The sequence below is a fragment of the Mobula hypostoma genome, chromosome 12 (genome assembly GCF_963921235.1).
Source record: "Mobula hypostoma chromosome 12, sMobHyp1.1, whole genome shotgun sequence".
NCBI lineage: Eukaryota > Metazoa > Chordata > Chondrichthyes > Myliobatiformes > Myliobatidae > Mobula > Mobula hypostoma.
In genome coordinates this window covers 87,551,226-87,578,208 of record NC_086108.1, presented here as the reverse complement: position 1 = coordinate 87,578,208, position 26,983 = coordinate 87,551,226, and the positions used below count along the sequence as shown (strand labels likewise).

At 40.3% G+C, this 26,983-nt stretch overlaps 1 protein-coding gene across 3 annotated transcripts in view; it reads left to right on the top strand.

Moving 5' to 3' along the window:
• Nucleotides 1–26,983, top strand: part of szt2 (SZT2 subunit of KICSTOR complex) — a 266,703-nt gene that overhangs the window by 207,527 nt on the left and 32,193 nt on the right. For 2 of the 3 annotated variants that reach the window (XM_063064563.1, XM_063064561.1), the window contains 6 exons: nucleotides 772–847; nucleotides 5,596–5,679; nucleotides 10,539–10,613; nucleotides 13,469–13,534; nucleotides 19,056–19,269; nucleotides 19,664–19,847. In XM_063064563.1, the coding sequence (XP_062920633.1) occupies nucleotides 772–847; nucleotides 5,596–5,679; nucleotides 10,539–10,613; nucleotides 13,469–13,534; nucleotides 19,056–19,269; nucleotides 19,664–19,847 (699 nt within the window). The remainder of the gene's footprint in view (nucleotides 1–771; nucleotides 848–5,595; nucleotides 5,680–10,538; nucleotides 10,614–13,468; nucleotides 13,535–19,055; nucleotides 19,270–19,663; nucleotides 19,848–26,983) is intronic. The other variant, XM_063064564.1, reaches the window with a different exon arrangement.

The following is a 26,983-nucleotide window of genomic DNA, read 5'->3' as shown; positions in this document are numbered from 1 at the left end:
TGAAGGGTTTTGATGCAAAAAAAATCGACTTGTCTATTTCTATCCACAGGTGCAGCCCTATCTGCTGAGTTCCTCCATAATGTTGTTGGGGAGCAAGTTCTGGTATTCAGACCCAACGACAATGAAGGAACTGTGATCCATTTCAAGTCAGGTTGCTGTGTGAATTAAAAGTGAACCTGCAAGTGGTGGTGTTCCTAAACATGAGATTCTGCAGATGCTGGAAATCCAGAGTAACACACACAAAATGCTGACAAAATTCAGCAGATCAGGCAGCATCTCTGGAGAGGAGTTAACAGTCATTTTGGGCTGAAATGTTGACTGGCATTGCTACACATCTTTGCCCTTTTTGGTGGTAAAAGTTGCAGATATGGAAGATGTTATTGAAGTAGGCTAGGCAAGTAACTATAGTTATTGTAAATGGTACCCTAAAGACCCAGTTACTCAATTAATACAGGTTGTTCTCTTGTCTTGTACTATTTACTTCCCCCTCTTTATGGTCACACTGCACTTCCTCACTATATTGGCAAATCCAATTTGCCAAATGTGATTTCTGCAACATTTTTCTCTTTTGTCCCCTGCTTACTGTGTTGTATTGAAAGATAACTTTACCCTTGCCAATGGACCACTTCAATTTTATTCCAGCAGTTTATCTCACTTTCAAATAAAATGTTGCCACTGGTCAGGTTTTCTTCCTGTTTCAGCATGCAGTTCCTTTGTGGCTATTTGTAATACAAATACCCTTATCACATTTGTAACAACATTTTTTTTCAGTTTGGGAAGAACGCGGCCAGTGGATTCAAGATCTGCAACTTCTGTCCATAAGCAGAAAAGTGATGATAGTCCAAAGGTGAGCAGCGGAGAATATTCAGATCATTATTTGTTAAGTCCTAGAATAGTTGTAATGGTGTTAAAGAGGAGTTGCTCCGAGCCATTGAACATCATCAGTTCTGTTACGAAACAAATGGCCACATTTTCATTCTAAGCAGGTTGGAAATTTCTATAAAGTAACAGAGAAATACCATATGAGTTGATAAAATATTCGTTCATTAATATTGCTGACTGTCATTTTTAGGCTTCTTAAATTGCAATTTTATGACCCATGACTTCAGTATCATTCTCACGACTTGATGATAGCCAGGAATCACAGCATGGTTTCCTCCCACTGGCTTTTTAGACCAACTGGAGAGAATGCTTGTACTGAAGCAAAAATAATATATGCAAATTAATGGGAAAGCTGATTTTAATTGAGGCGTTTGCAACACTGCAATAGTTGGAAAAGCATTTTAAAAAGAAAACCAAAATGCATAAGAAGCTACTCTTGTATCACCAAGTCTCACTGCAGGTCAAAAAATGGGAAGATATTTTATTGTAAGCTTAATTTTTGATCACATTCATAGCACAAATAAAATGAATGGTAACGATTGATTTTGGTCTGTCTTACTGATTGGAGCTTCCCAAGGATATAATTGGCTGCAACTGATACATTGCACGCCTTTGATACATTGCAGACATCCCATCCTGAAAAACTCATTTCAGGGAGGTAGCACCACCACCCCCGCTTGCTCTCTCTCAAAAAAATCAATTTCCAGGATATTATATATAATTTGCGGGCGTCAGGGAACCGCTATCAATATGCAGGAGACTCCTGGAACTTCCGGGAGAGGTGGGATGTCTGACGTTGCCTTTGAACCATCGAGGAAAACAGACCTCAAGGCAATAGCCCAAAAATTTTTGCTGTCCTCAGATTCCATCCCAGCAGGGTAGCACACACAAAGTTTCACCAATTGCTGCATGGAAATGTAGTTAATCTGTACTGCCAGAGACATCTTGCATCTTGTTGACATATATTTGCTTCAGTTTTCACTTGCATCTCAAAGGCCTGTAGCCTGGTTATCTGGGACTGTAAAATGCTCCTTGTTTATAGGTGAGTGTAAAATCTGGTTGAGATTTAGACAGAATTAGAAATACAGATAGAGTAAAATAATAGTATTATTGAAGAAATATGACTTATGATCAGTATAGACTCTAAGTTGAAGGGCTTAGTTCCATGCTGTTTCTCTGTATGACTCTGAGACACTGATTTCCTGTTGTAAATCAATATCAGGTTGGCTCCAGCATCAGTCATAATGTCACCACATGTACAATATGCAGGTGTTTAAAGTTATCAGTCAACATGCCCAGTATTCATCACTTTCCATAGAGCAGCAGAGGGAGCATCCCTGGTACTGTCCCACATCTGGGATTCCTTGTCATCCCTCATCTCAAAGGTGATGCCAATTTCACCACGATGTGCGTAGCAGTTCTAGCCATCAGAACGTTATTGAAAAGCTGCAGTGTACAGTGCATTGTTTTGATCAATGAGAACAAAGTAATCTCTGTAACTGCTCAGGAATGATGTAGATTTTAGTGCGAGGTACTTTTAAATAGAATTGGCATTGCAGTGTGTTGAAGAAGTCCTTCCAATGCTGACTTAATTGGCTGTGCAAGAATTAATGAGGATGGAAATCAGCCACGAGGACCAGAAACTTGTCAGAAACCTGCACCCTTGTATTTAATTCCTCCAGAATCCTGGATAGTTGGTTTCCTCTCAAGAAAAAAAATGCTTACAAGTTATTGACTCTTCTCAAATTCAGATCCTTTTCATGTATTACATGGCATCATATCATTAAAGCTAAGTCATGATCAGTACAAATATTATCTAATCCTCATATGGTAATTGCCAATTAGAATTAGACATGTTGAGCTCTGAAAACTTGCCATATTTCTAGTGACCCATTATAAATCATCCCAGATTGTGGGGCAGAAAGGACAAATGAAGACTAGTCAAATAGAATATATCTGTTCATCATCCTGTTCAAAACAAAATAATACACTTTGTTTTTAAAGTATACTTGATTTTGTTTTAGCATTGCTATATTGTTCTTTAAATTTCAAGTACTCACAAAAGCGTGTGACATTTCAGTGCGGATACAGAAGCAACAATTAAGCCACTTATAATGATAACCAACTCCAAGGTAAACCTGAGGTTCTGTCCATGGATTACTGTGCAAATTGTGCTTCATGGTCTCTGCCTTGTTTGCTGTATATCTGAATTACTTGATTATGCAGACTTGAGTCTAATCCAGACTTAATGAGTTAGGTGATTTCATCATTCCCACAGTTGGAAAAAGAGGCACTATTTTATGGGTTTGTTGCTGCAAACTAACTGGTCCTTTTGCCTCACTTTTGTTAAAATTGTACTGTACAGAGCAGTTATCTTCCTAGTATTAAGCCCAGGGCATGCTGGAAAGGATTGTAATATTCACAGTAACTTAGTCACTTGATTTTACACTCACTGGTCACTATTGGGTACCTCCTGTACCCAATAAAGTGGTCAATGAATAAAAGTTCATGCTCTTCTGCTGTAGCCCATTCATTTCAATGTGATGTATTATTTTCTTATGTACACCACTGTCGTAATGTGATTATTTGAGTTATTGTCACCTTCCTGTCAGCTTGACCCAGTCTGGCCATTCCTCATAGAGCCTTAAAACACTACAGCACAGAAAAGGACATTCAGCTCATCGAGCTTACGCTGAACCATGAATCCGCTGAGTCCCATCTACCTACACCCGGACAACAGCTCCCCATACCCCTACAATCGGTTCCTATCCAAATTTCTCTTAAATGTTGCATCCACCACTTATGCTGCCATCTTGTGCCACACTGTCACCACCCTCTAGGTGAAGTTCCCCCGCATGTTCCTCTTAAACATTTCATCTTTCACTCTTAACCCATGACCTCTAGTTATAATCTCACCTCAGCGGAAAAAGTCTGTTTGCATTTACACAATCTATATCCCTCGTAATTATAGTCATGGTCATACTTTATTGATCCCGGGGGGAATTGGTTTTCGTTACAGTTGCACCATAAATAATAAATAGCAATAGAACCATAAATAGTTAAATAGTAATATGTAAATTATGCCAGGAAATAAGTCCAGGACCAGCCTATTGGCTCAAGGTATCTAACCCTCCAAGGGAGGAGTTGTAAAGTTTGATGGCCACAGGCAGGAATGACTTCCTATGTCGCTCTGTGCTTGCATCTCAGTGGGATGAGTATCTGGCTGAATGTACTCCTGTGCCCACCCAGTACATTATGTAGTGGATGGGAGACATTGACCAAGATGGCATGCAACTTAGACAGCATCCTCTTTTCAGACACCACTGTGAGAGAGTCCAGTTCCATCCCCACACATCACTGGCCTTACGAATGAGTTTATTGATTCTGTTGGTGTCTGCTACCCTCAGCCTGCTGCCCCAGCACACAACAGCAAACATGATAGCACTGGCCACCACAGACTCATAGGACACCCTCAGCATCATCCGGCAGATGTTAAAGGACCTCAGTCTCCTCAGGAAATAGAGACGGCTCTGACCCTTCTTGTAGACAGCCTCAGTGTTCTTTGACCAGTTTATTGTCAATTCGTATCCCCAGGTATTTGTAATCCTCCACCAAGTCCACACTGACCCCCTGGATGGAAACAGGGGTCACCGGTACCTTAGCTCTCCTCAGGTCTACCACCAGCTCCTTAGTCTTTTTCACATTAAGCTGCAGATAATTCTGCTCACACCATGTGGCAAAGTTTCCTACCGTAGCCCTGTACTCAGCCTCATCTCCCTTGCTGATGCATCCAACTACGGCAGAGTCATCCGAAAACTTCTGAAGATGACAAGACTCTGTGCAGGAGTTGAAGTCCAAGGTGTAAATGGTGAAGAGAAAGGGAGACAAGACAGTCCCCTGTGGAGCCCTAGTGCTGCTGATGTATACTTCTATCAAATCTGCCCTCAATCCTCTAGGGAATAAAGTCCGAATCTATTCAACTTTTTCCTATAACTCAGGCCCTCAAGTCCTGGCAACATCCTTGTAAGTTTTCTCTACACTCTTTTAACCTAATTTACATATTTTCTATAGGTAGGTGACCAAAACTGGACACAATACTCCAAATTAGGCCTCACCAGTGTCTTATACAATTTCAACATAACATCCCAAATCCTGTACTCAATACATTGAATTTTGAAGCCCAATATGCCAGAAGTTTTCTTTACAATGCTATCTACCTGTGATGTCATTTTTAAGGAATTATGGATCTGTATTTCCAGCACACTCTGTTCTACCACACTCCTCAGTGCCCTACAGCCAACCATATAAGACCTATTCCGGTTAGTCTTCCTCATCTGACCTCTCTCATTACCAAGACACATTCACCCAGAGAACTGCCATTCACTGGGTATTTTTTGGCTTTTGCCCCGTTCTCTGTAAGCCCTAGAGTCTATTGTGTGTGAAACTCCCAGGAGACCAGCAGTTTCTGAAATATTCAAACCACCCCATCTGGCACAAACAAGTATCCCATGGTCAAAGTCACTTAGATCACATTTCCTCCCCATTCTGATGTTTGGTCTGAACACAATTTTACCTCTTGACTATGTCTACATGATTTTATGCATTGAGTTGCTGCCACATGATTGGCTGATTAGGTATTTGCATTAATGAGTGGGTGTACAGGTGTACCTAATAAAGTGGCCACTGAGTGTATTTTTGAATTTTTTTTTACAGAGCATGGATGGCTCGAGTGTAATAACCTATCATCTTCAAAGGGCTCTGCCAGGTGGAATAGTACTCATGGAGCTTGCTTTCCAGGTAAAGACAGTGTGCTGTAACTGCAAAGGTGTCAGGCATCTTTCATATGATTTATAGTGGGGAAAAAACTTTTGTGAAGAAGTGATGAATTTGATTTATGGGGGGGAGAAGCAATCATTCTGAATGGGTAGATTCAGAACGATATAATGAATAATGTTTGATCATGTAATGATGAGTGGGGGTAGATTCAGATATGTAGCCTGCAGATGAAACAGATCAATTTTCATGTACTGCCAATCTGCAATAGTTTATTGTTTCTTCACATGTGGGAATCAGCAGGAAAATTTTTCCTCCAAGTGACTCATTTAAGTTGGCTATCAAAAACATTGTAAATTTTGTATGTGCGTGTATAATAATGGCTTCTCCTTATCCTCAATCATACTTTGCACTTTCACATTTGAATTGGTTTACATTTTAATAGAGTTGAAAAGGTCATAAGGGAGTCTTTATCAGAATCCTTCTCCAGGTGTACAGAGATTTCTTATTTCGGAGCCATCACAAAAGCTAAATGTCACAGACTGTGATCACACTATTGATTGATTTTCAGGCGAGCTGACTTGAATGAATGAAAACTTCTTCCAACTCAACATCAGTAAGATTGAAGTTTTTATCTTTTCCACCTGCCACAAGTACTTCTCCATGCCACTAATTTGATCCCTTTCTCCAGCTGTGGTGTATGATGAACCAGGCTGTCGAGAGACTCACTGCTGGGAGCTTCAGTTCAACTTTTGTGTCTTGTTCTTTGCAAAATGCCTGTAGCAATCTTTACTCCTTCTGGCATGGATTTGCAATGGAAGGCCCTAGAATCAGCCAGGATCGAGCTAGGATCTCGGTACTGCTGCAATGTTCTAAAATCTCAGTGAGATAGTTCATGTAGTATTGTGGCATTCTGAAGTTTATGTGTATCAGTCAGTGTGATGCTCTGGCATTCTCAGAGCATGGGACTCAATATAGTGTTAGAAATTCTGAATTAACTGGCTGTATTTAATAACTGTATCCCAGCATGGCAGTTACCTTGACTTAATGGTATTGAGGGTTCCTAATTCAATAACCGGCTCAATAATAATTAACAGGCAAATCTATGGTGTCTTCAGCAGAAACTATATCAGATGCAATCATTGCCTAGAAGTAAATGACATTTCTCTCATGTTGATGGACTTGTTTCAGCTGAGTACATTATCATTTTATGTAAGTAGAGCATTGTGGTCTTAAGCTGTCCTGCTAGGGTAACTTATTGCATATAATTCAAAAAGAACATATTGCAGCTATTTCAAGAATTCACTTGCAACAGATACATCTGTCACATTTTTGGCAAATGCAATGTATTTGAGTATAGGACAGTACAGTCAGCAATAGCAATCTGATTGACACAGAACACTAGATGGCAACAGTGCCCTTCATTATTCAGAATTGAGGACCTTTTGGCAGCTCGAATTATTAAGTAATTAGAATATTTGTAATGTTGCATCCTTTGAGTCTTTTAAGGACTCGCAAATAGAATCAATGATATTCCATGTGAAATTTTGGGGATTACATTCATCAGTCACTGTTGTAAAATGCAAGAGCCATTCCCACAGCTGTACTTGCCTCCAAATATTCAGTCCATTAATAGAACTGGATGTCAAAGTAAATACAGATTGCAACTGATACTCCAGTGCATGATTTGCACACGGAAGGGCAGATCAATTTATTCCCCTTGTGAATCATTAAATATCCTTTAGAGCTCAGGTGACCTCTTGCAATGTACTCAACTGGCAGGTGTGAACATCAGAGGATCGAGAGCCCACCTGAAACATTTTATTTTCTGCCATCTAAATCACATTGTACAGCAAATCAAATGTCTTTTTTTAAATTAGACCATAAGACAAAGGAGCAGAAGTCAGCCATTCGGCCCATCGAGTCTGCTCCGCCATTTTATCATGAGCTGATCCACTCTCCCATTTAGTCCCACTCCCCCGCCTTCTCACCATAACCTTTGATGCCCTGGCTACTCAGATACCTATCAATCTCTGCCTTAAATACACCCAATGACTTGGCCTCCACTGCCGCCTGTGGCAACAAATTCCATAGATTCACCACCCTCTGGCTAAAAAAATTTCTTTGCATTTCTGTTCTGAATGGGTGCCCTTCAATACTTAAGTCATGCCCTCTCGTACTAGACTCCCCCATCATGGGAAACAACTTTACCACATCCACTCTGTTCATGCCTTTCAACATTCGAAAAGTTTCTATGAGGTCTCCCCTTATTCTTCTAAACTCCAAAGAATACAGTCCAAGTGCGGACAAACGTTCCTCATACGTTAACCCTCTCATTCCTGGAATCATTCTAGTGGATCTTCTCTGTACCCTCTCCAACGTCAGCACATCCTTTCTTAAATAAGGAGCCCAAAACTGCCCACAGTACTCCAAGTGAGGTCTCACCAGTGCCTTATAGAGCCTCAACATCACATTCCTGCTCCTATACTCTATTCTTGTAGAAATGAATGCCAACATTGCATTCATCTTCTTCACCACCGACTCAACCTGGAGGTTAACCTTAAGGGTATCTTGTACGAGGACTCCCAAGTCCTGTTGCATCTCAGAACTTCAAATTCTTTCTCCATTTAAATAATAGTCTGCCCGTTTATTTCTTCTGCTAAAGTGCATAACCATACCCTTGCCATCATTGTACTTCATTTGCCACTTCTTTGCCCATTCTTCCAATCTATCCAAGTCCCTCTGCAGACTCTCCATTTCCTCAGCACAACTGGCCCCTCCACCTATCTTCGTATCGTCAGCAAACTTTGCCACAAAGCCATCTGTTCCATAATCCAAATGGTTGATGTACAATGTAAAAAGAAGCGGCCCCAACACGGACCCCTGTGGAACACCACTGGTAACCGGCAGCCAACCAGAATAGGATCCCTTTATTCCCACTCTCTGTTTCCTGCCAATCAGCCAGCACCCTCTCCACGTATGTAACTTTCCCGTAATTCCATGGGCTCTTAGCCTGTTAAGTAGCCCCATGTGTGGCACCTTGTCAAAGGCCTTCTGAAAATCCAAATATACAACATCCACTGCATCTCCCTTGTCTAGCCTACTTGTAATTTCCTCAAAAAATTGTAATAGGTTTGTCAGGCAGGATTTTCCTTTAAAGAATCCATGCTGAGTTCTGCCTATCTTGTCATATGCCTCCAGGTACTCTGTAACCTCATCCTTGACAATCGACTCCCAACAACTTCCCAACCACCGATGTCAAGCTAACAGGTCTATAATTTCCTTTTTGCTTCCTTGCCACTTTAAATAGCGGAGTGACATTTGCCATCTTTCAGTCCTCCGGAACCATGTCAGAATCTATCGACTTTTGAAAGATCATCGCTAATGCCTCTGCAATCTCCACAGCTACTTCCTTCAGAACACGAGGGTGCATTCTATCTGGTCCAGGAGATTTATCTACCTTTAGACTATTCAGCTTCCTGAATACTTTCTCTGTCATAATTGTGACTGCGCACACTTCTCTTCCCTGCCACCCTTGAGTGTCCGGTATACTGCTGAAGATATACTCGTTCAGTTCCTCCGCCATCTCCTTATCTCCCATTACAGTTTCTCCAGCATCATTTTCTATCAGTCCTATATCTACTCTCACCTGTCTTTTACTCTTTATAAAGCTTTTTGAAAAAGCTTGTAGTATCCTGTTTGATATTATTTACTAGCTTCCTTTCATAGTTAATCTTTTCCCTCTTAATGACCTTCTTAGTTTCCTTTTGTAAGCTTTTAAAAACTTCCCAATCCTCTGTCTTCCCACTAAATTTTGCTTCCTTGTATGCCCTCTCCTTTGCTTTAACTTCGGCTTTGACTTCTCTTGTCAACCACGGTTGCATCCTTTTTCCATTCAAAAATTTCTTCTTTGGAATATACCTGTCTTGCACCTTCCTCACTTCTCGCATAAACTCCAGCCACTGCTGCTCTGCCGCCTTTCCGGCCAGTGTCCCTTTCCAGTCAACTTTGGCCAGTTCCTCTCTCATGCCACTGTAATTTCCTTTACTCCACAGAAATACCGACACATCAGATTTTGGCTTCGCTTTTTCAAGTTTCACAGTGAACTCAATCATGTTATGATCACTGCCTCCTAAGGGTTCCTTCACCTGTTGGGAACTTGCAAATTTATTTAGAATCACGTTTATTATCACTGACATACCTCATGAAATCTAATGTTTTGTGGCAACAGTATAGCACAATATGTAAAAAATTACAATAGTTACAATGAGAAATATAAACATACAGTGCAGAAAAGAGCAAAGTAATGAGGTAGTGCTCATGGGTTGGTGGACCATTCAGGAATATTGTGGAGGTGAAGAAGCTGTTCCTAAGACATAGAGTATGCGTTTTCAGGCTCCTGTACTTTCGTCCTGATGGTATTAATGAGAAGAGGGCATGTGCTAAATGATGAGGGTCTTTAATGATGGATGGCGCCTTCTCAAAGTAGCACCTTTTGAAGATGTCCTTGATGATGGGGAAGCTAGTGCCATCGATAGACCTGGCTAAGTCTGCAACTTTCTACTGTTTTAATCCTGTGCATTGGAGTCTCTGTGCCAGGTGGTGTTGCAACCAGTCAGAATGCTCTCCATGGTATGTATGTAGAAATTCATTAGTCTTTGATGATATTCCAATCCTCAAGTTCCTAAATGAAGTATTGCTGCTGGCAATGAGTATATGATACTCCGGGAGGAATTTTGTGGATTGCGTTTATATTCTGTCACTATTGTAAATTGCAAAAGCATTGCCCATTATTTTGTTTTAGGGCCAGTGAATAAAATGCATTCATGTCTTTATTCTTCAGGGGAAAAAATATTCTTTTTTCTATTCTTTCTGATTTCTAGGGCTGTTACTTCTGTGTGAAACAGTATGCCCTTGAATGCTCCCGGATTCCAATGGGACAGTCTGTCAACTCCCAGGTAACTTTGAGTGAAATTGAAGATATATTTCTATACCTTGTGGTCATATTAAAATTTAAAGTAAGATTAAACTAACCTAAATTAATGAAGCTTTAAAAAAAATCAAGGCTACACAGCATAACTCTTAACAGATGGCTGTCTTTTTTAAACCTACTTTAGATAATCTGTGAAAAATGTAAAGGCTGTTGCTTCCTGATTGCTTCATTTTAAAACAGCATCTTAACCAGACATTGCTTGCTTAAAAATAGTTAATATTGCTGAGCTAAATTAAACCTAATAAGGTATGTGGATCAGCCAGCAAACTGGACAAGATTTGGGATCGCCAGTATGTAGTCAAAATATTGAGTACAGGAGTTGGGATGTTATTTTGAAATTGTGTAAGATATTGGTGAGGCCTAATTTGGAGTATTGCGTGTAGTTCTGGTCACCTACCTATAGGAAAGGTATCAAAAAGATTGAAAGAGTACAGAGAAAGTTTTCAAGTGTGCTGCTGGGGCTTGAGGAACTGAGTTCTAGGGAAATGTTGAATAGGTTAGAACTTTATTCCCTGACGTGTAGGAGAATGAGGGGAGATTTGACAGAGGTATAAAAAATTATGCATCCTATAGAATAGGGTGAATGCAAGCAGATTTTTTCCACTGAGATTGGGTGAAACCAGAACTAGACGTCATGGGTTAAGGGTGAAATTATTAAGGGGAACATTAAGGAGAACTTCTTAACTTAGCGGGTGGTGAGAGTGTGGAGCGAGCTGCCAGTGGAACTGGTAGATGCAGGTTCAATTTCAACATTTAAGAGAAGTTTGGATAGATACGTAGATGGGAGGGCTGTGGTCTGGGTGCAAGTCAATGGGATTAGACAGAATAATAGTTCAGCATGGACTGGGTGAGCCGAAGGGCCTGTTTCTGTGCTGTATTGAATGGCATCATTGGACTTCAGGGTCTGTTGAGCTTCTCAAATCCATTAATTTTATCTATTCCTAATTTTATTTAGTAGTGCAACATAGAATTTGGAACATTTGAGCATAAACTGACCATTCAATCTATTCAACTTGTTAACTACTTGTTCACCTTAAGCATTTTGTTCATGGCTACATCCAACCAGTAACCAACTTGTTGAGAAACATTAACAGCTAAGCAGTTTTCATAGTCCCATCAAAATTATTATTAAATTATCACGATGCTGTTTGTCAATTAACTAAACTGAAGTTGAAGTAACCATTGGATCTGTCTTTTCTTACCATAATAATGGATTGCTTGAAGCTGTAGCAATGTATTGCTTAATACCACTTTGTATCACAGAACTCGGGCCCGTTTTGAGGGAAGCCAGTGTTTTAACAGTCCATTTGATGCCATAGAATAGTTGGCTCTAAATTTTTGTTCATAGCTATCCCTGTTCATACATGGTTCAGTCTCCCTTGGTCATTTCATCCATATTCTACCACAATTTGCACGTGTTGAGAATATGTTGTGTAGATTTGATTTTTCTGAATGATTTGTTTTTAAGTTTATTTTGCCTTAAGGACTCAGTTAAAATGATGTTTGCATGTTTTTTGTAAAATAAAAGTTCTATGTCTTTATGTTTGTAAGTAATTTGTAATCTCCTCTTAGTCTATATGTTCAGTTGCTTAAAGCATTTGACTGAGGCATTGCCACTTAATAGTAGGTGAATTTGCTGTCTTTTGGTAGAAGAATTTCTACTTGATGTTGTAAACTAAATCTGAGAATAAACTTAGTCTGGAAAATATAATCAGAAGCTTTTGCTGTGAATCCCAAGTGAACAATATATAGAACTCGAGGAAAATTTTGCAAGGTTTGAACCTTTATTGTAGTCAAGAGATTGTGCATGTAACAGGCTCTCACAATGAATAGCTATTTCTTTCCTGCCATAGTTCGGAAAACCAAAATTGCTTTGATATTGAAAATTTATTGGTATCACTTCATCCCTTTTGCATAAATGTTTTATGTTTGAGAAATAGTAGAATAATATCTTGGTTAAGCTACCTGGCTTGTAGCAAAACATCGTGTATATTGAAAGTTGCAATTCGTCTCTGATTTATCTCTTTTAAATGTTTGCAATCAAAAGGAAATTTTATGTAGTTTAATATCTTGCAAACTCTTGAAACATTGAAGAAAAAGCATTCCAAAATATACTTTAAAACTCCTACTTGGCATTCTATTGCAAAAGTATATGGAATATGTCATCAGTTAAATATTGGTGCTATCTTCTCAAGGAACATGGGTAACAACATTGCTTGAAGTATTAAACAGTAGATTGCTATAGTTTGGATCTTGACAAAATGAGGCAAAACTTTCTAAACTCGTCAGAAGTTACAAGCTTTCAATGCAATAATTAGCAAAACAATAATAAAAATTTGCATTAGTTACCTTGTTCTTGGATCTGTCTGTCCGAGACAGCTGAAGTTCCTTCATTGCTCATTGTGTTGGGAATTTAGTTTAAACTACTGAAATGCATCTGGAACCAATTTACATGGTGCCCACAGTGCATCCAGATTACCTGAGACTGAGCAATTTATTAAGGCAATTGTAGCAGCAGTGAACTGGGAACTAGAGGAAGCCAAGTTTACTAAATTTTACAAAAGAGACGTAATTTTTAATTTCTCATTTTTTAAGTGACCATTATTGTTGTTGCTAGTATTTGATTAAAGTGATTTGGGCTGTGTTGAGATTGAAGTCTGAATAACGTGTTTGATGTACCTTTGTGGGGAGTGCTATTATGTTTTATGATTAATCCTAGCCTATGGCAATGCCTCTCTTAAATGTACTGTACCTAGAATAGAAACTGCATGTATGTCTGTGTTGAGTGCCATATCCATCTCCATTCCTGTCTCCCATTAGGGCTCTCTAGTGTCCAAAGCTCGCGTCAAGTGCCTTGCCGAAGTGAGTTCGGTCTCAGAGTCAGCGGTATGTCCCAAACTCCAGAGGCCTTACTCTCATAAACTCTTCTCTTTCCCTTTTGCACAGTGACTTTCCTTTTGCTAGTATTCCTTTTTTTCTTCTCTTTATTAGTCATTCAAAAGGCATGTACAATGGTTTAGGTGGTACTGAGATTGTTCTTTTCCTAATTCTTAGATATTCATTTGTGTTGCACTGTTTAGCTATTAGCTGCAACAGGGATTTGATTACCGAAAAATGGGGAGTATTTATCCCTACTGTTTCCTCCTCTCCGCAAATGCATGTTTTCATTTGCAAGCTAAAATGTTGTCCTCATTCAAGCATGAAAACAATAACTAGGACTAATGTCCCTTCAAGGAATGGTACATTGAGTACCATTTACATTACATGATCATTTCTTTCCCTTTTCTTTCCATTCCTTTTTCCACCTTGGCCTTGCCTGTTATCTGATACCAACAGGTACAATGTCATCTTGCATACATTGAATATGTAACAGCACACAATGCTTTATAAAACCATTGCTAATGGGTCAAAGAAGCAATTTTAAGGAAACTGGGAAAAAAAAATTAGTGAAGGAAATGCATAGTATGAATTTAAACGGGTAATTGCGTGGCTGCCAAAGTTGGGGTGATTCAAAGTAGGGTTGCATTTGAGGCTGGCATTGGAAATTTGGGGAGCTCCAGGCTGAAAGTGGGCTAAAAGAACAAAAAAATAGAAATTTAAAGATAAGAATGAGATTCTTAATCTTGCGATGTTGGTAATCTGGGAACCGATGTAGAGTAGAGAGCACAAAGATAATGGGCAAGTAGGTCGAGGTAGCTGTTAGGATATAGGCAGCAGTGCTTTTCTTAAGTTAATATAGAGCTAGAGAAGAAGAGGATGATAAAGAGACTACATGGATTATAAAGGCTGCAGGTGACATATTCTCTCAAAAGATGATCAAAACTAGGGTGATGAAACCAGGCCATCTTAATGCTGTAAAGAGCGACAGATCTTTGACATGGTTGACTCTTAAGAGACAATGAAGGATGGACAGCAATGCCAGCTATGTCTACATCCCCTAAAGAAATAAAAATACTAAGGGGCTGCAGGTGGCTGAGGCACAGGGCAAGGTTATAATTAGCCAAACAGGAAGGACAACTGATTGCGGTGGTGAGTGTTTTTTTAAAGGGGACTGGAAAACATGATGATACCTAAAGGATGAAAAATTTGTTTTCCACATTGATTTCAAGGAGCAGCCAGACTGGAAGAATACAACTTTTGTTGGGCTTATTCACTCAGAACAATTTCTGTTTCATTAACATTTAATCAAAACATTAAGTACCTTTTTTCCCTTCACTTTTGTGAAGGAAATGGAATTTTTTGACACAACTGATTATGGGACCTCTAATCTTTAGTCATCTCTGATGCATTCATTGTTAAATAGGAAAGAAAGCCACTGTTGGCTGAAAATTTTCAACCGACCTACTAGAGATGACCATTTCACCAAATTCTGTGTTGTGTCTTTCCTCATTTAGGCTCAGTGACTGGTGTTTCTTTTTTTGGTGACCTGAAAGTTCCTTGCACAGGATAAATAAAATCAAGGTTGCTGTATTGTTTCAAAAGTACTCAGAAAAGCTGGAAAGATCTAGTACAATGGATTTTCCTGTACTTTTAATATATCCAGAAGACTAAACCTCTCAGCCTTGCACTCAATTGATCTAATAAGAGTCACCTATACAATCTTCTGTTGATTTACCCACACCCTGTCACCCCAGCTTGTCTGATTGCATGTTCATTGGGGAAAATTTCAGAGTACCATAGTTTCCAGTCAAGTGGTTAGTACCTATCTGAATAAGCAAAAATTATAGCAATTTCTCCTAAATTCAAAATTTTTTTTTCCGGTCAGAGACTTCAGAGCGAAGTGTGTAAACAGAAAGCTGCCTGAGAAAGCATAGAATCCACATTAGAGTGTATAAGGACTGATCCAATTTGATTATTTCCTACTTTATCATTCTGTAGAATGTAATTGAGTTGCATTTCCATTCCCAACTCTGCCTCCTGTCCTTTCATTCTGTCTCTCCCTGGGACTGGACAGTTGAAATACACCAGATGTCTTCTCTGCTGCTTTCCTGACAGCCCATCAACTCAGTCATCTAATAGTGACTTGCTTGCTCCTCTAGCATCTGTAGGGCCCTGTAAATTTTCCAGGACCAGAAAATCTTTCCTGTCCAACTCTAGGCAATGCTGGAGAACCACATAGCAGTTGGAACAGCAGAACGACCAATAGGAGATCTCCATTTCCATACAGGTCTCTGAAGAACCCAGAGCAGTAGAGAGAGGCAGCCTGGTGCATGAACAGCATAGCAGAAGTTAGCCCTGCACTTGGGTACATTCACATAGATATTTCCCAATGAATAGAAGCACGGGCACTACCACAGCCACAGGAGATCTTCTCCAGTAGAACACAGAATGTACAACTGTACGGCCCAGGAACAGGCTCTTTGGCCACATTGTGTATGCTGAGCTTGGTACTAAACCCGTCTGCCAGCATAAGGTCTGTATCCCTGCATTTGTTGCCTGTTCATGTGCATGGTGAAGTATCTGCCAAAACTTTCTATTGTGTACATTATGCTTCTACCACTTCCCCAGGCAGGGTATTCCAAGAACCTACCACTCACTGTGTAAATCAACTTACCTCGTAGTTGTATTTAAACTTTTTCCCTTCTCATCTTAAAGCCATGTCCATTTCCACCCTGGAAAACAGATTTGGATTATCTGCCCTTACCATCCCGTTTGCTTTACTTGATCATTTTTAGAGTTGGGTATCTCAGACAACACCTCCAGTAATTCACAGAATATTGTGCCAAATACCCGTTACAAATACAAACTTCCTGACAGAGGATTTAGGACATCTGCTGCCTGAAGTAAAAGATACCAGACAAGCTGTGGCATTTTGATCATGGAGATGGAGTTTTCATTTACGTTTTCTGTACTTGCATGGCGTCATCAATTTAGGTTTCAATATTAATATTTCATTATATGCACTTTGCATAAAATTGGTTTAGAAAACTGTATGTAGCTAAAGCTGCCAGTGCAACCAGGTGGACATCTGTGGAAATGCTGGAAAAATCTAATGTAAAGTCGCAATGAAGGGTGACTTTTGAAATGTGACTTGTAGAGGATGCTCAATGGGATCTCTTAGGCTATTCAGTATTGTGTTTAGTAGTGTTGCTTTTGTGAGGCTTCTTAAGACAGCTGGCTTCCTATTATGGTGAGCCGACTACTCAATTTCTCATCTGTAATTGAATGATTGGTAAGTAAAGTGCTGTGTATCTATTTCAGCATGTTGTGTTAAGTCAGAGGATTTCTTCATCCAGGAAATCAAAATTTCTAGTACAGTGAGCTCTTTGTCTTCTGCAAGCAACATAGATTTTAAAATATTATTTAAAAGAACTGATTTCATTGAGATGCAGAAGACCCTGATTTCCATTGAATATAATAACTTGGCAAAGTGTACTAAAAGTTAATTTTAAGATTAATGATAAAGCTTCAGACATTGTTAAGGAGGGCACTGTTCTTTAATAATTAAAGTAATAAAAATGAAGTCAAGCTGCATTGTATCATTCTGCATTATAAAGAATGTAGGCAGACTTGCTGCAAGGCTCATTATTCCATAGCTTTGAATGTTATACGAAGTGCTTGGCTTACAAGAATGAGTGGGTGTAACACAATCCAAATTGGCACAAAGTGAGCTGCTTCACCTTCCTCTGATTCAGCTTAGCCATTTTGTAGTAGTACGCTTATTCCTCTTATTTCTATCAATTTCCCAGTACGTTTGCAGCCATGACTTTCCTTGTCCACTGTTAACAAAGCTCTGATCTATTTCTTCTCCCCCCCCCGCCGCCCCTTTCACAGCAGTGAAGAAAGAGTGAATCAAAGATATTTTACCACACCTGTTCTCTGCCCAGCTGAGACAAGGGCACCTGCTTAAATGCGTATCCCCCAGTGAGTCTCATCAGCTGGGGGATTCCAAGCACTTCTGATCTTACTTCACAGTTTTAACATTTTTATTTTTAAAGGTGGATACTTTTAAGAGCATCCTGTAAGCTATAGGCTCAAAATAACAAAGTTGCAATATTTTTTTAGATCAAGTGACATAATATGGTTCAAACTAAGGTTGGAACTAAATGAAGTGTATACTTACTGTTCTATATTGTAATTAATTTGTTTTGGCACCAAATCTATTCTAATTCGAAGATAGATCGCTGAGTTAGACAGACAATCTCATCAAAGATTTTAAAATCGCAGTAAGTGTTTCGATATGAAGGAATGTTGTTATTTACCTCTACAAGTCAACCACTTAATACTGAGATAACATTTAATCCTTTCCAAATTAAAACCAATTAATTATTTGAACTAATTGCTACCACTGAAAAGAAAATCTTGGCTCTGTTTTAATGTTTAAACTGTTGGAGAAACAGTGATGATCATTATAAGAGTGATTTTCTTTTTCATCTGTATAGCTCAGCTATCATTTTTTCTAAAGGCAGCCTTTAGATTCAAGCGCAAACAACAGGAATTCTGCAGATGCTGGAAATTCAAGCAACATACATCAAAGTTGCTGGTGAACGCAGCAGGCCAGGCAGCATCTATAGGAAGAGGCGCAGTCGACGTTTCAGGCCGAGACCCTTCGTCAGCGAAGGGTCTCGGCCTGAAACGTCGACTGCGCCTCTTCCTATAGATGCTGCCTGGCCTGCTGCGTTCACCAGCAACTTTGATGTATGTTGCTTTAGATTCAAGATTGGTTGTGAACCCTGGTTTTTCTGTTTGTTTCACATATAGTTTGACATTGAACTGGGGAAAAGATTCACAGATTGTATCAATGAAAATTTAATACTCTCGGGATATTTAGTTCAAGTCTCAGAGGAGGATAAGTTTTCTCAATTGCAAGTTGTCTACTATTCTCACCTGCCTTTTTTCATGTACATCAGCTTTGTTTTCGAATATGCTTTCACTTTGCTTTAACCAAGAAAATAATGTTAAAGCTTAAAATATGTTAGAGATGTGTGAAATCTTAAGAAATCATAGCCGTTATCAGCAACAAAATTAAAGGTTTATTCATTGGAATCAAGTGATTATTCAAAATGCTCTAATTATGAACAAGATGTTTGTGATACATACGTTGTCTTCTTTTTAATAGCTGATTCTTTATCTTACATGGTTCAAATTCTCCGATCTTTTACATCTTTATAGTATCAGAATTGATATTATCTCTTCTTTCAGGGGATGTAGTCATGGGTTGAGCAGTTAATTTGAAGCTCAAGATTCCATCCATGATAATTGAGCAATGGAATTAAAAGTGAAAAGGGCTGTCATTATTACATTATTGCAATGTTCAATCATTTTAACATTACAGTTATAATCAAATATGACAAAATTAAAATATTTGTTTAAGTAAAGGGAAATTTGTGTGAACCCAGTAGGAACTAGCATTGCCATGGGAATGGGGAATGTAACCCATTGTTACCTGTCATCTCTATCTTGGCAGCTTTCAATGTTATTTACAGAGGAGTGTGACAAGGTGCGGGATCTAATGCACGTTCACTCCTTCAGTTATGATTTCCATCTGCGGATCATTCATCAATATCTGGTTGGCCGTCAGATGACTCTGAGACAGGGATACCACCTCACTAGCTTCCTAGAAGATTTTATCTGTTACCATCCAGATATTCCAAAATATGGAAGGAATCATATCTTTGAGGGTAAGAGAAATATTACTCATAGATGATATGAGATGTATGTTAAAAGAAATCAAAAGAACATGATTCACATCCTTATGGTTTACCAGTTATCATATTTGTTAACGTAATTTTAATGCTTTACTCTTTTGGGAATCAATTTCTCACATAAAAAACGTAGTCATAGATTGTGAATTGATTATTTGTATTGTGTGTAAGGAAGACAACACAATGGATGCTTAAGCTTTACAGAATTCTTTGTCATTTACAGCATGAGGCTTTGGGAGATGGAGGAAGAAAGCCAAGTTAAAAGTTATGACATGATTAATGTTGAAAAAGTTCAGACCTATTAAAGAGTTAAACTGAAATATTTTAATTGATTTTTAATGATCTGGTTATAAAATACATTTTATTTTAGGATCTATAGCCCTCTCCACAAACATGACAACGGCCCATCAGCTCTATAACTATATCACTGATCATGCCAGCACATATGGGATGAAACCACTCCGCATGTCAAGAACAGCGATGAGCATGGATGGTAGAAAGGGGACCCAGAATACCGAAATGCATGAATATGCACTTGTGGCACTCTGGAATAGGTATGTAGTTTCTGTTCATATAGCTGCCTCCTAATTAATTATCACTTGAAGTTTAGGTGACCTGCAAAGAACCTGACAGATGCAGTACCTCATCAACACTTTCATTGGGAATTCAGCCTCAGAATTGCAACCAGTGCATCGTGCATTTATATAGTATCTTTAATAGCACCAAAAGTGGTATTTAAGAGCAAAATTGCCCTGTAGGGTGTACTGGTCCCTGCAGGAAGGACAGATGACCAAAGAGCTAGAATGGCAAAGTGGGTTTCCAGAACTGATCTCGTGGTAACTGTTGATAAAATAATGCAAGCGGGAAGTTGTCAGAAGGTAAGAATTAGAATACCGTGATCTTGGACTGCTCTTGGGCTGAAGCTAAGATTAACTGAGAAGAGAAAGGTAGATCATAAAGAGAATTCAAAAGCAAAATGGGTCTTTTAAAATGAGATTCAGATTTATTTAACACATAACAGCAGCGGTTGAATGGGGCACGACTGCGCAAGCACGTGAAAATCGGACCGTGAGGCAGCGGGAGAGTTAAAAAGTGAGCAGATTGAGAAGGGTCAGTCATTTCTTTGGCGGTTGAACGGGGCATGACTGTGCAAGCGTGTGAAAGTCGGACCGTGAGGCAGCGGGAGAGTTTAAAAAGTGAGCAGATTAACGGAGCGGGTGATGGAGTAGAGGGAGACAGAGTAGGAAGGCTTTGGCTCCAGAGGCTGAGGACGAGCTTGCTCCCAGTGAGGTAAGGCCGGGTAAGTTCCTTTAATTAATTTAATTACCTTAAGAGTAGGTAATGGAGGCAGCAGTTAGGGAGTTGAGTGCTCCATTTGCAGTATGTGGGAAGTTAGGGCGAGCAAAATTGTCCCTGATGACCACACCTGTAAAAGGTGCATCCAGCTGTAGCTCCTGACAAACCGAATTAGGGAACTGGAGCTGGATGAACTTAGGATCATTCGGGAGGCAGAGGCAGAAATAAACAGGAGTTACAGAGAGATAGTCACCCCTAAGAGTCGGGAGACATGTAGCTGGGTGACTGTCAGGAGAGGGAAGGGGAATAGACAGAATGAGCAGAGCACCTCTGTGGCCGTTTCCACCAATAATAAGTATATCATTTTGGATACTGTTGGTGGGGACGACCTACCAGGGACAAGTTGCAGTGGTTGCGTCTCTGGTACCGAGTCTGGACCCTCAGCTCAGAAGGGAAGGAGGGAAAAGAAGAGAGCAGTAGTGATAGGGGATTCGATAGTTAGGGAGACAGATAAAAGGTTCTGTGGAAGAGATCGAGAATCCAGGATGGTCTGTTGCCTCCCTGGTGCCAAAGTCCGCGATATCTTAGATCAAGTTCTCAGTATTCTCGAGGGAGGGTGAGCAACCAGATGTCGTTGTCCATTTAGGGACCAATGACATAGGTAGGAAGAGTGAGGAGGTCCTGAAAGGTGAGTTCAGGGAGTTAGGCACCAAGTTAAAGGACAGGACCTCCAGGATAGCAGTCTCAGGATTGCTACCAGTGCCGCGTGCAGGCGGGTTTAGAAATAGTGAGATAGAGCAGATCAACATGTGGCTGAAGACATGGTGCAGGAGGGAGGGCTTCAGATTTATAGATAATTGGGCAGTTTTCCAGGGAAGGTGGGACCTGTTCCGGCGGGATGGTTTACATCTGAACTGAAGGGGGACAAATATTCTTGCAGGTAGGTTTGCTAGAGAGGCTCCAGTGGATTTAAACTAGATACTAGGGGAGAGAGGAACCAGAGTGCAGGAACAGATGTAGGGGAGAAGGAAGAAAAAGGAGATAGTAAAGTTGTTTGCACCGTTAGTGATAAACAGAGAACAGGAGGTGGAAAATTTCTTAAATGCATTTATTTTAATGCTAGGAGCATTGTAAGAAAGGTGGATGAGCTTCGAGCATGGATTGATAACCTGGAAGTATGATGTTGTAGCTATTAGTGAAACATGGTTACAGGAGGGGTGTAGTTGGCAACTAAATATTCCTGGATTTCGTTGCTTCAGGTGTGATAGAATCGGAGGGACAAGAGGGTGAGGTGTTGCATTGCTTGTCAGAGAAAATATTACAGCAGTCCTCTGGCAGGATAGATTAAAGGGCTCATCTAGGGAGGCTATTTGGGTGGAATTGAGGAATGGGAAAGGTGTAGTAACACTTATAGGGGTGTATTATAGACCACCTAATGGGGAGCGAGAACTGGAGGAGCAAATTTGTAAGGAGATAGCAGATATTTGTAGTAAGCACAAGGTTGTCATTGTGGGAGATTTTAATTTTCCACACATAGACTGGGAAACCCATTCTGTAAAAGGGCTGGAGTTTGGAGTTTGTAAAATGTGTGTAGGGTAGTTTTTTGCAACAATACATAGAGGTACCACCTAGAGAAGGGGCAGTGTTGGATCTCCTGTTAGGGAATGAGACAGGTCAGATGACGGAGGTATGTGTCGGGGAGCACTTCGGGTCCAGTGATCACAATGCCATTAGTTTCAATATAATTATAGAGAAGGATAGGTCTGGACCCAGGGTTGAGATTTTTGATTGGAGAAAGGCTAACTTTGAGGAAATGCGAAAGGATTTAGAAGGAGTGGATTGGGACAAATTGTTTTATGGGAAGGATGTAATAGAGAAATGGAGGTCATTTAAAGATGAAATTTTGAGGGTACAGAATCTTTATGTTCCTGTTAGGTTGAAAGGAAAGGTTATAAGTTTGAGAGAGCCATGGTTTTCAAGGGATATTGGAAACTTGGTTCGGAAAAAGAGCGATATCTACAATAAATATAGGCATCATGGAGTAAATATAAGGAATATAAAGGATGTAAAAAGAATCTTAAGAAAGAAATTAGAAAAGCTAAAAGAAGATACGAGGTTGCTTTGGCAAGTAAGGTGAAAATAAATCCAAAGGGTTTCTACAGTTATATTAATAGCAAAAAGATAGTGAGGGATAAAATTAGTCCCTTGGAGGATCAGGGTGGACAGCTATGTGTGGAACCAAAAGAGATGGGGGAGATTTTGACCAATTTCTTTTCTTCAGTATTCACTAAGGAGAAGGCTATTTTAGTGTGTAAGGTAAGGGAAACAGGTAGGGAAATTATGGAAACTATGATGATTAAAGAAGAGGAAGTATTGGCGCTTTTAAGGAATATAAAAGTTGATAAGTTTCCGGGTGCTGACAGGATATTCCCTAGGAACTTGAGGGTAGTTAGTGTAGAAATAGCAGGGGCTCTGACAGAAATATTTCAAATATCATTAGAAACGGGGATGGTGCCAGAGGATTGGCGTGTTGCTCATGTTGTTCCATTGTTTAAAAATGGTTCTAAGAGTAAACCTAGCAATTATCAGCCTGTAAGTTTGACGTCAGTTGTGGGTAAATTAATGGCAAGTATTCTTGGAGATGGTATATATAATTATCTGGATAGACAGGGTCTGATTAGGAACAATCAACATGGATTTGTGCGTGGAAGGTCATGTTTGACAAATCTTATTGAATTTTTTGAAGAGGTTACAGGAAAGTTGACGAGGGTAAAGCAGTAGATGTTGTCTATATGGACTTCAGTAAGGCCTTTGACAAGGTTCCACACGGAAGGTTAATTAGGAAGGTTGAATCGTTAGGTATTAATATTGAAGTAGTAAAATGGATTCAACGGTGACTGGAGGCTGGATGGGAGACGCCAGAGAGTAGTGGTGGATAACTGTCAGGTTGGAGGCCGGTGACTAGTGGTGTGCCTCAGGGAGTTATACTGGGTCCAATGTTGTTCGTCATATACATTAATGATCTGGATGATGGGGTGGTAAATTGGATTAGTAAGTATGCAGATGATACTAAGATAGGTGGCATTGTGGATAATGAAGTAGGCTTTCAAAGCTTGCGGAGATTTAGGTCAGTTAGAAGAGTGGGCTGAACGATGGCAAATGCAGTTTAATGCTGATAAGTGTGAGGTGCTACATTTTGGTAGGACTAATCAAAATAGGACATACATGGTAAATGGTAGGGCATTGAAGAATGCAGTAGAACAGAGGGATCTAGGAATAATGGTGCATAGTTCCCTGAAGGTAGAATCTCATGTGGATAGGGTGGTGAAGAAAGCTTTTGGTATGCTGGCCTTTATAAATCAGAGCATTGAGTATAGGAGTTGGGATGTAATGTTAAAATTGTACAAGGCATTGGTAAGGCCTGACTTGGAATATTGTGTACAGTTCTGGTCACCGAATTATAGGAAAAAATGTCAACAAAATAGAGAGAGTACAGAGAAGATTTACTAGAATGTTACCTGGGTTTCAGCACCTAAGTTACAGAGAAAGGTTGAACAAGTTGGGTCTTTATTCTTTGGAGCATAGAAGGTTGAGGGGGGACTTGATAGAGATATTTAAAATTATGAGGGGGATAGATAGAGTTGACATAGATAGGCTTTTTCCATTGAGAGTAGGGGAGATTCAAACAAGAGGACATGAGTTGAGAGTTAGGGGGCAAAAGTTTAGGGGTAACATGAGGGGGAACTTCTTTACTCAGAGAGTGGTAGCTCTGTGGAACGAGCTTCCAGTAGAAGTGGTTGAGGCAGGCTCGATGTTGTCATTTAAAGTAAAATTGGATAGCTATATGGACAGGAAAGGAATGGAAGGTTATGGGCTGAGTGCAGGTCAGTGGGACTAGGTGGGACTAGGTGAGAGTAAGCATTCGGCACGGACTAGAAGGGCGGAGATGGCCTATTTCCGTGCTGTAATTGTTATATGGTTATAAATAGGGTACCAAAGGATTGGAGGATAGCCAATGTTGTTCCACTGTTTAAAAAGGGCTCTAAACAGAAACTAGGAAATTATAGGCCAGTGAGTGTGACATCATTTGTGGTAAAGTTATTGGAAAGTATTCTGAGGGACCAGATATATTTGGGTAGACATGGACAGTTTAAGGATTGTCGGCATGGCTTTGTGCATGTTAGGTCAAATCTAAGCAATCTTATAGGTTTTTGAGGAAGTTACCAGGAAAGTGGATGAAGGCAGGACCAAGGATGTTGACTATATGGAAATTAGTGAGCCATTTGGCAAGGTCCCGCATGGGAGGTGAGTGAAGAAGGTTCAGTCAGTCAGCATTTAGGATGACGTAGTAAATTGGATCGGACATTGGCTTTGTGGGAGAAGCCAGAGAGTGGTAGTAGGTGATGCCTCTCTGACTGGTGGCCTGTGACTACTGGTGTGTCACAGGGATCAGTGCTGGGTCCTTTGTTTGTCATCTATATCAGTGATCTGGATGACAATGTGGTTAACTAAATCGGCAAATTTGTGGATGACACCAAGATTGTGGAGGTATAGTGGACAGTGAGGAAGTCTATCATGGCTTGCAGAGGGATCTGCATCAGCTGGAAAAATTAGCTGAAAAATGGCAGATGGAATTTACATAGAAACATAGAATATAGGTGCAGGAGTAGGCCATTTGGCCCTTCGAGCCTGCATCGCCATTCAGTATGATCATGGCTGATCATCCAACTCAGAACCCTGTACCAGCCTTCCCTCCATACCCCCTGATCCCTTTAGCCACAAGGGCCATATCTAACTCCCTCTTAAATATAGCCAATGAACTGGCCTCAACTGTTTCCTGGGGCAGAGAATTCCACAGATTCACCACTCTCTGTGTGAAGAAGTTTTTCCTCATCTCGGTCCTAAAAGGCTTCCCCTTTATCCTCAAACTGTGACCCCTCGTTCTGGACTTCCCCAACATCGGGAAGAATCTTCCTGCATCTAGCCTGTCCAATCCCTTTAGGATTTTATATGTTTCAATCAGATCCCCCCTCAATCTTCTAAATTCCAACGAGTATAAGCCTAGTTCATCCAGTTTTTCATCATATGAATTTAATACAAACAAATGAGAGGTTTCGCACTTCGGTAGCACCAACCAGGGCAGGTCTTACATAGTGAACGGTAAAGCACTGAGGAGTGTGGTAGAACACAGGGATCTAAGGATACAGGTCTATTACTGAAAGTGGTGTCACAGATAGATAGGGTCATAAAGAAATCTTTTGGCGATTGGCCTTCATAAATCAGTGTATTGAGAACAGTAGATGGAATGTTATGCTGAAGTTGTATAAGACATTGGTGAGGCCTAGCTTGGAATATTGTGTGCAGTTTTGGTCACCCACCTATAGGAGAGATGTAAACAAGGTTGAAAGAGTGCAGAGAAAATTTACAAGGATGTTGCTGGGTCTGGAGGACCTGAGCTATAAATAAAGATTGAACAAGTTAGGGTTTTTTTTAGCGGTGGAAATGGTTACACCCCGACACGCGGGACAGAAGCAAGGTCGCATTGTGTATTCCATGGACCAGCAAATTCCGGTCGGCTTAGCGAGCAGAGCGGCAGACACCCCTGCTGAAATCTGGAGGAAAACACACAGAGGGGGATCACAAAGCCAAGGAAAGAGGACCGGGTCGAGACTTTTGGAGAAGAGGAGTTTCGATGGGTAATACCGTTCCGCCTGACCGGAAGTGCACCGAGAGCGGTAAGCGGTGTGAAGGAGTGGGGTGCTTACTGATCTGGCTAACAACGGATGGTGCAATCCGGGGTATATTACAATCGAGGAACGTGTTTGCAGACAGGATATTGAACTTTTTACTGTTGGACTTCGGCCACATTCCACCGTGATACAACACTTGGTGGCACGGGAGGTCGTTCCTGCCTGTGGCCATCGAACGTGCAGCTCCTCCCGTAGAGGGTCAGACACCCTGAGCCAATAGGCTGGTCCTGGACTTATTTTCCATCTGGCATAGTTTTGCATTTTGTTGTTTGATTGTTGGGGTTTTTTGTATTGCTATATTTACGCTCTATTCTTGGTTGGTGCGGCTGTAACAAAACCAAATTTCCCTTGGGATTAATAAAGTATATCTATCTGTCTATCTTGTATTCTTTATTATGTAGAAGATTGAGAGGAGATTTGAAAGAGGTATACAAAATTATGAGAGGTATAGATAGGGTAAATGCAAGCTGTCTTTTTCTACTGAGGTTGGGTGAAACTACAACCAGAGGTCATGGATTAAGGGTGAAAGGTGATAACTTTAAGGGCCACATGAGGGGAAACTTCTTCACTCAGAAGGCCATGAGTGTGTGGAATGAGCTGCCAGCACAAGTGATGCATGTGAGCTTGATTTCAATGTTTAAGAG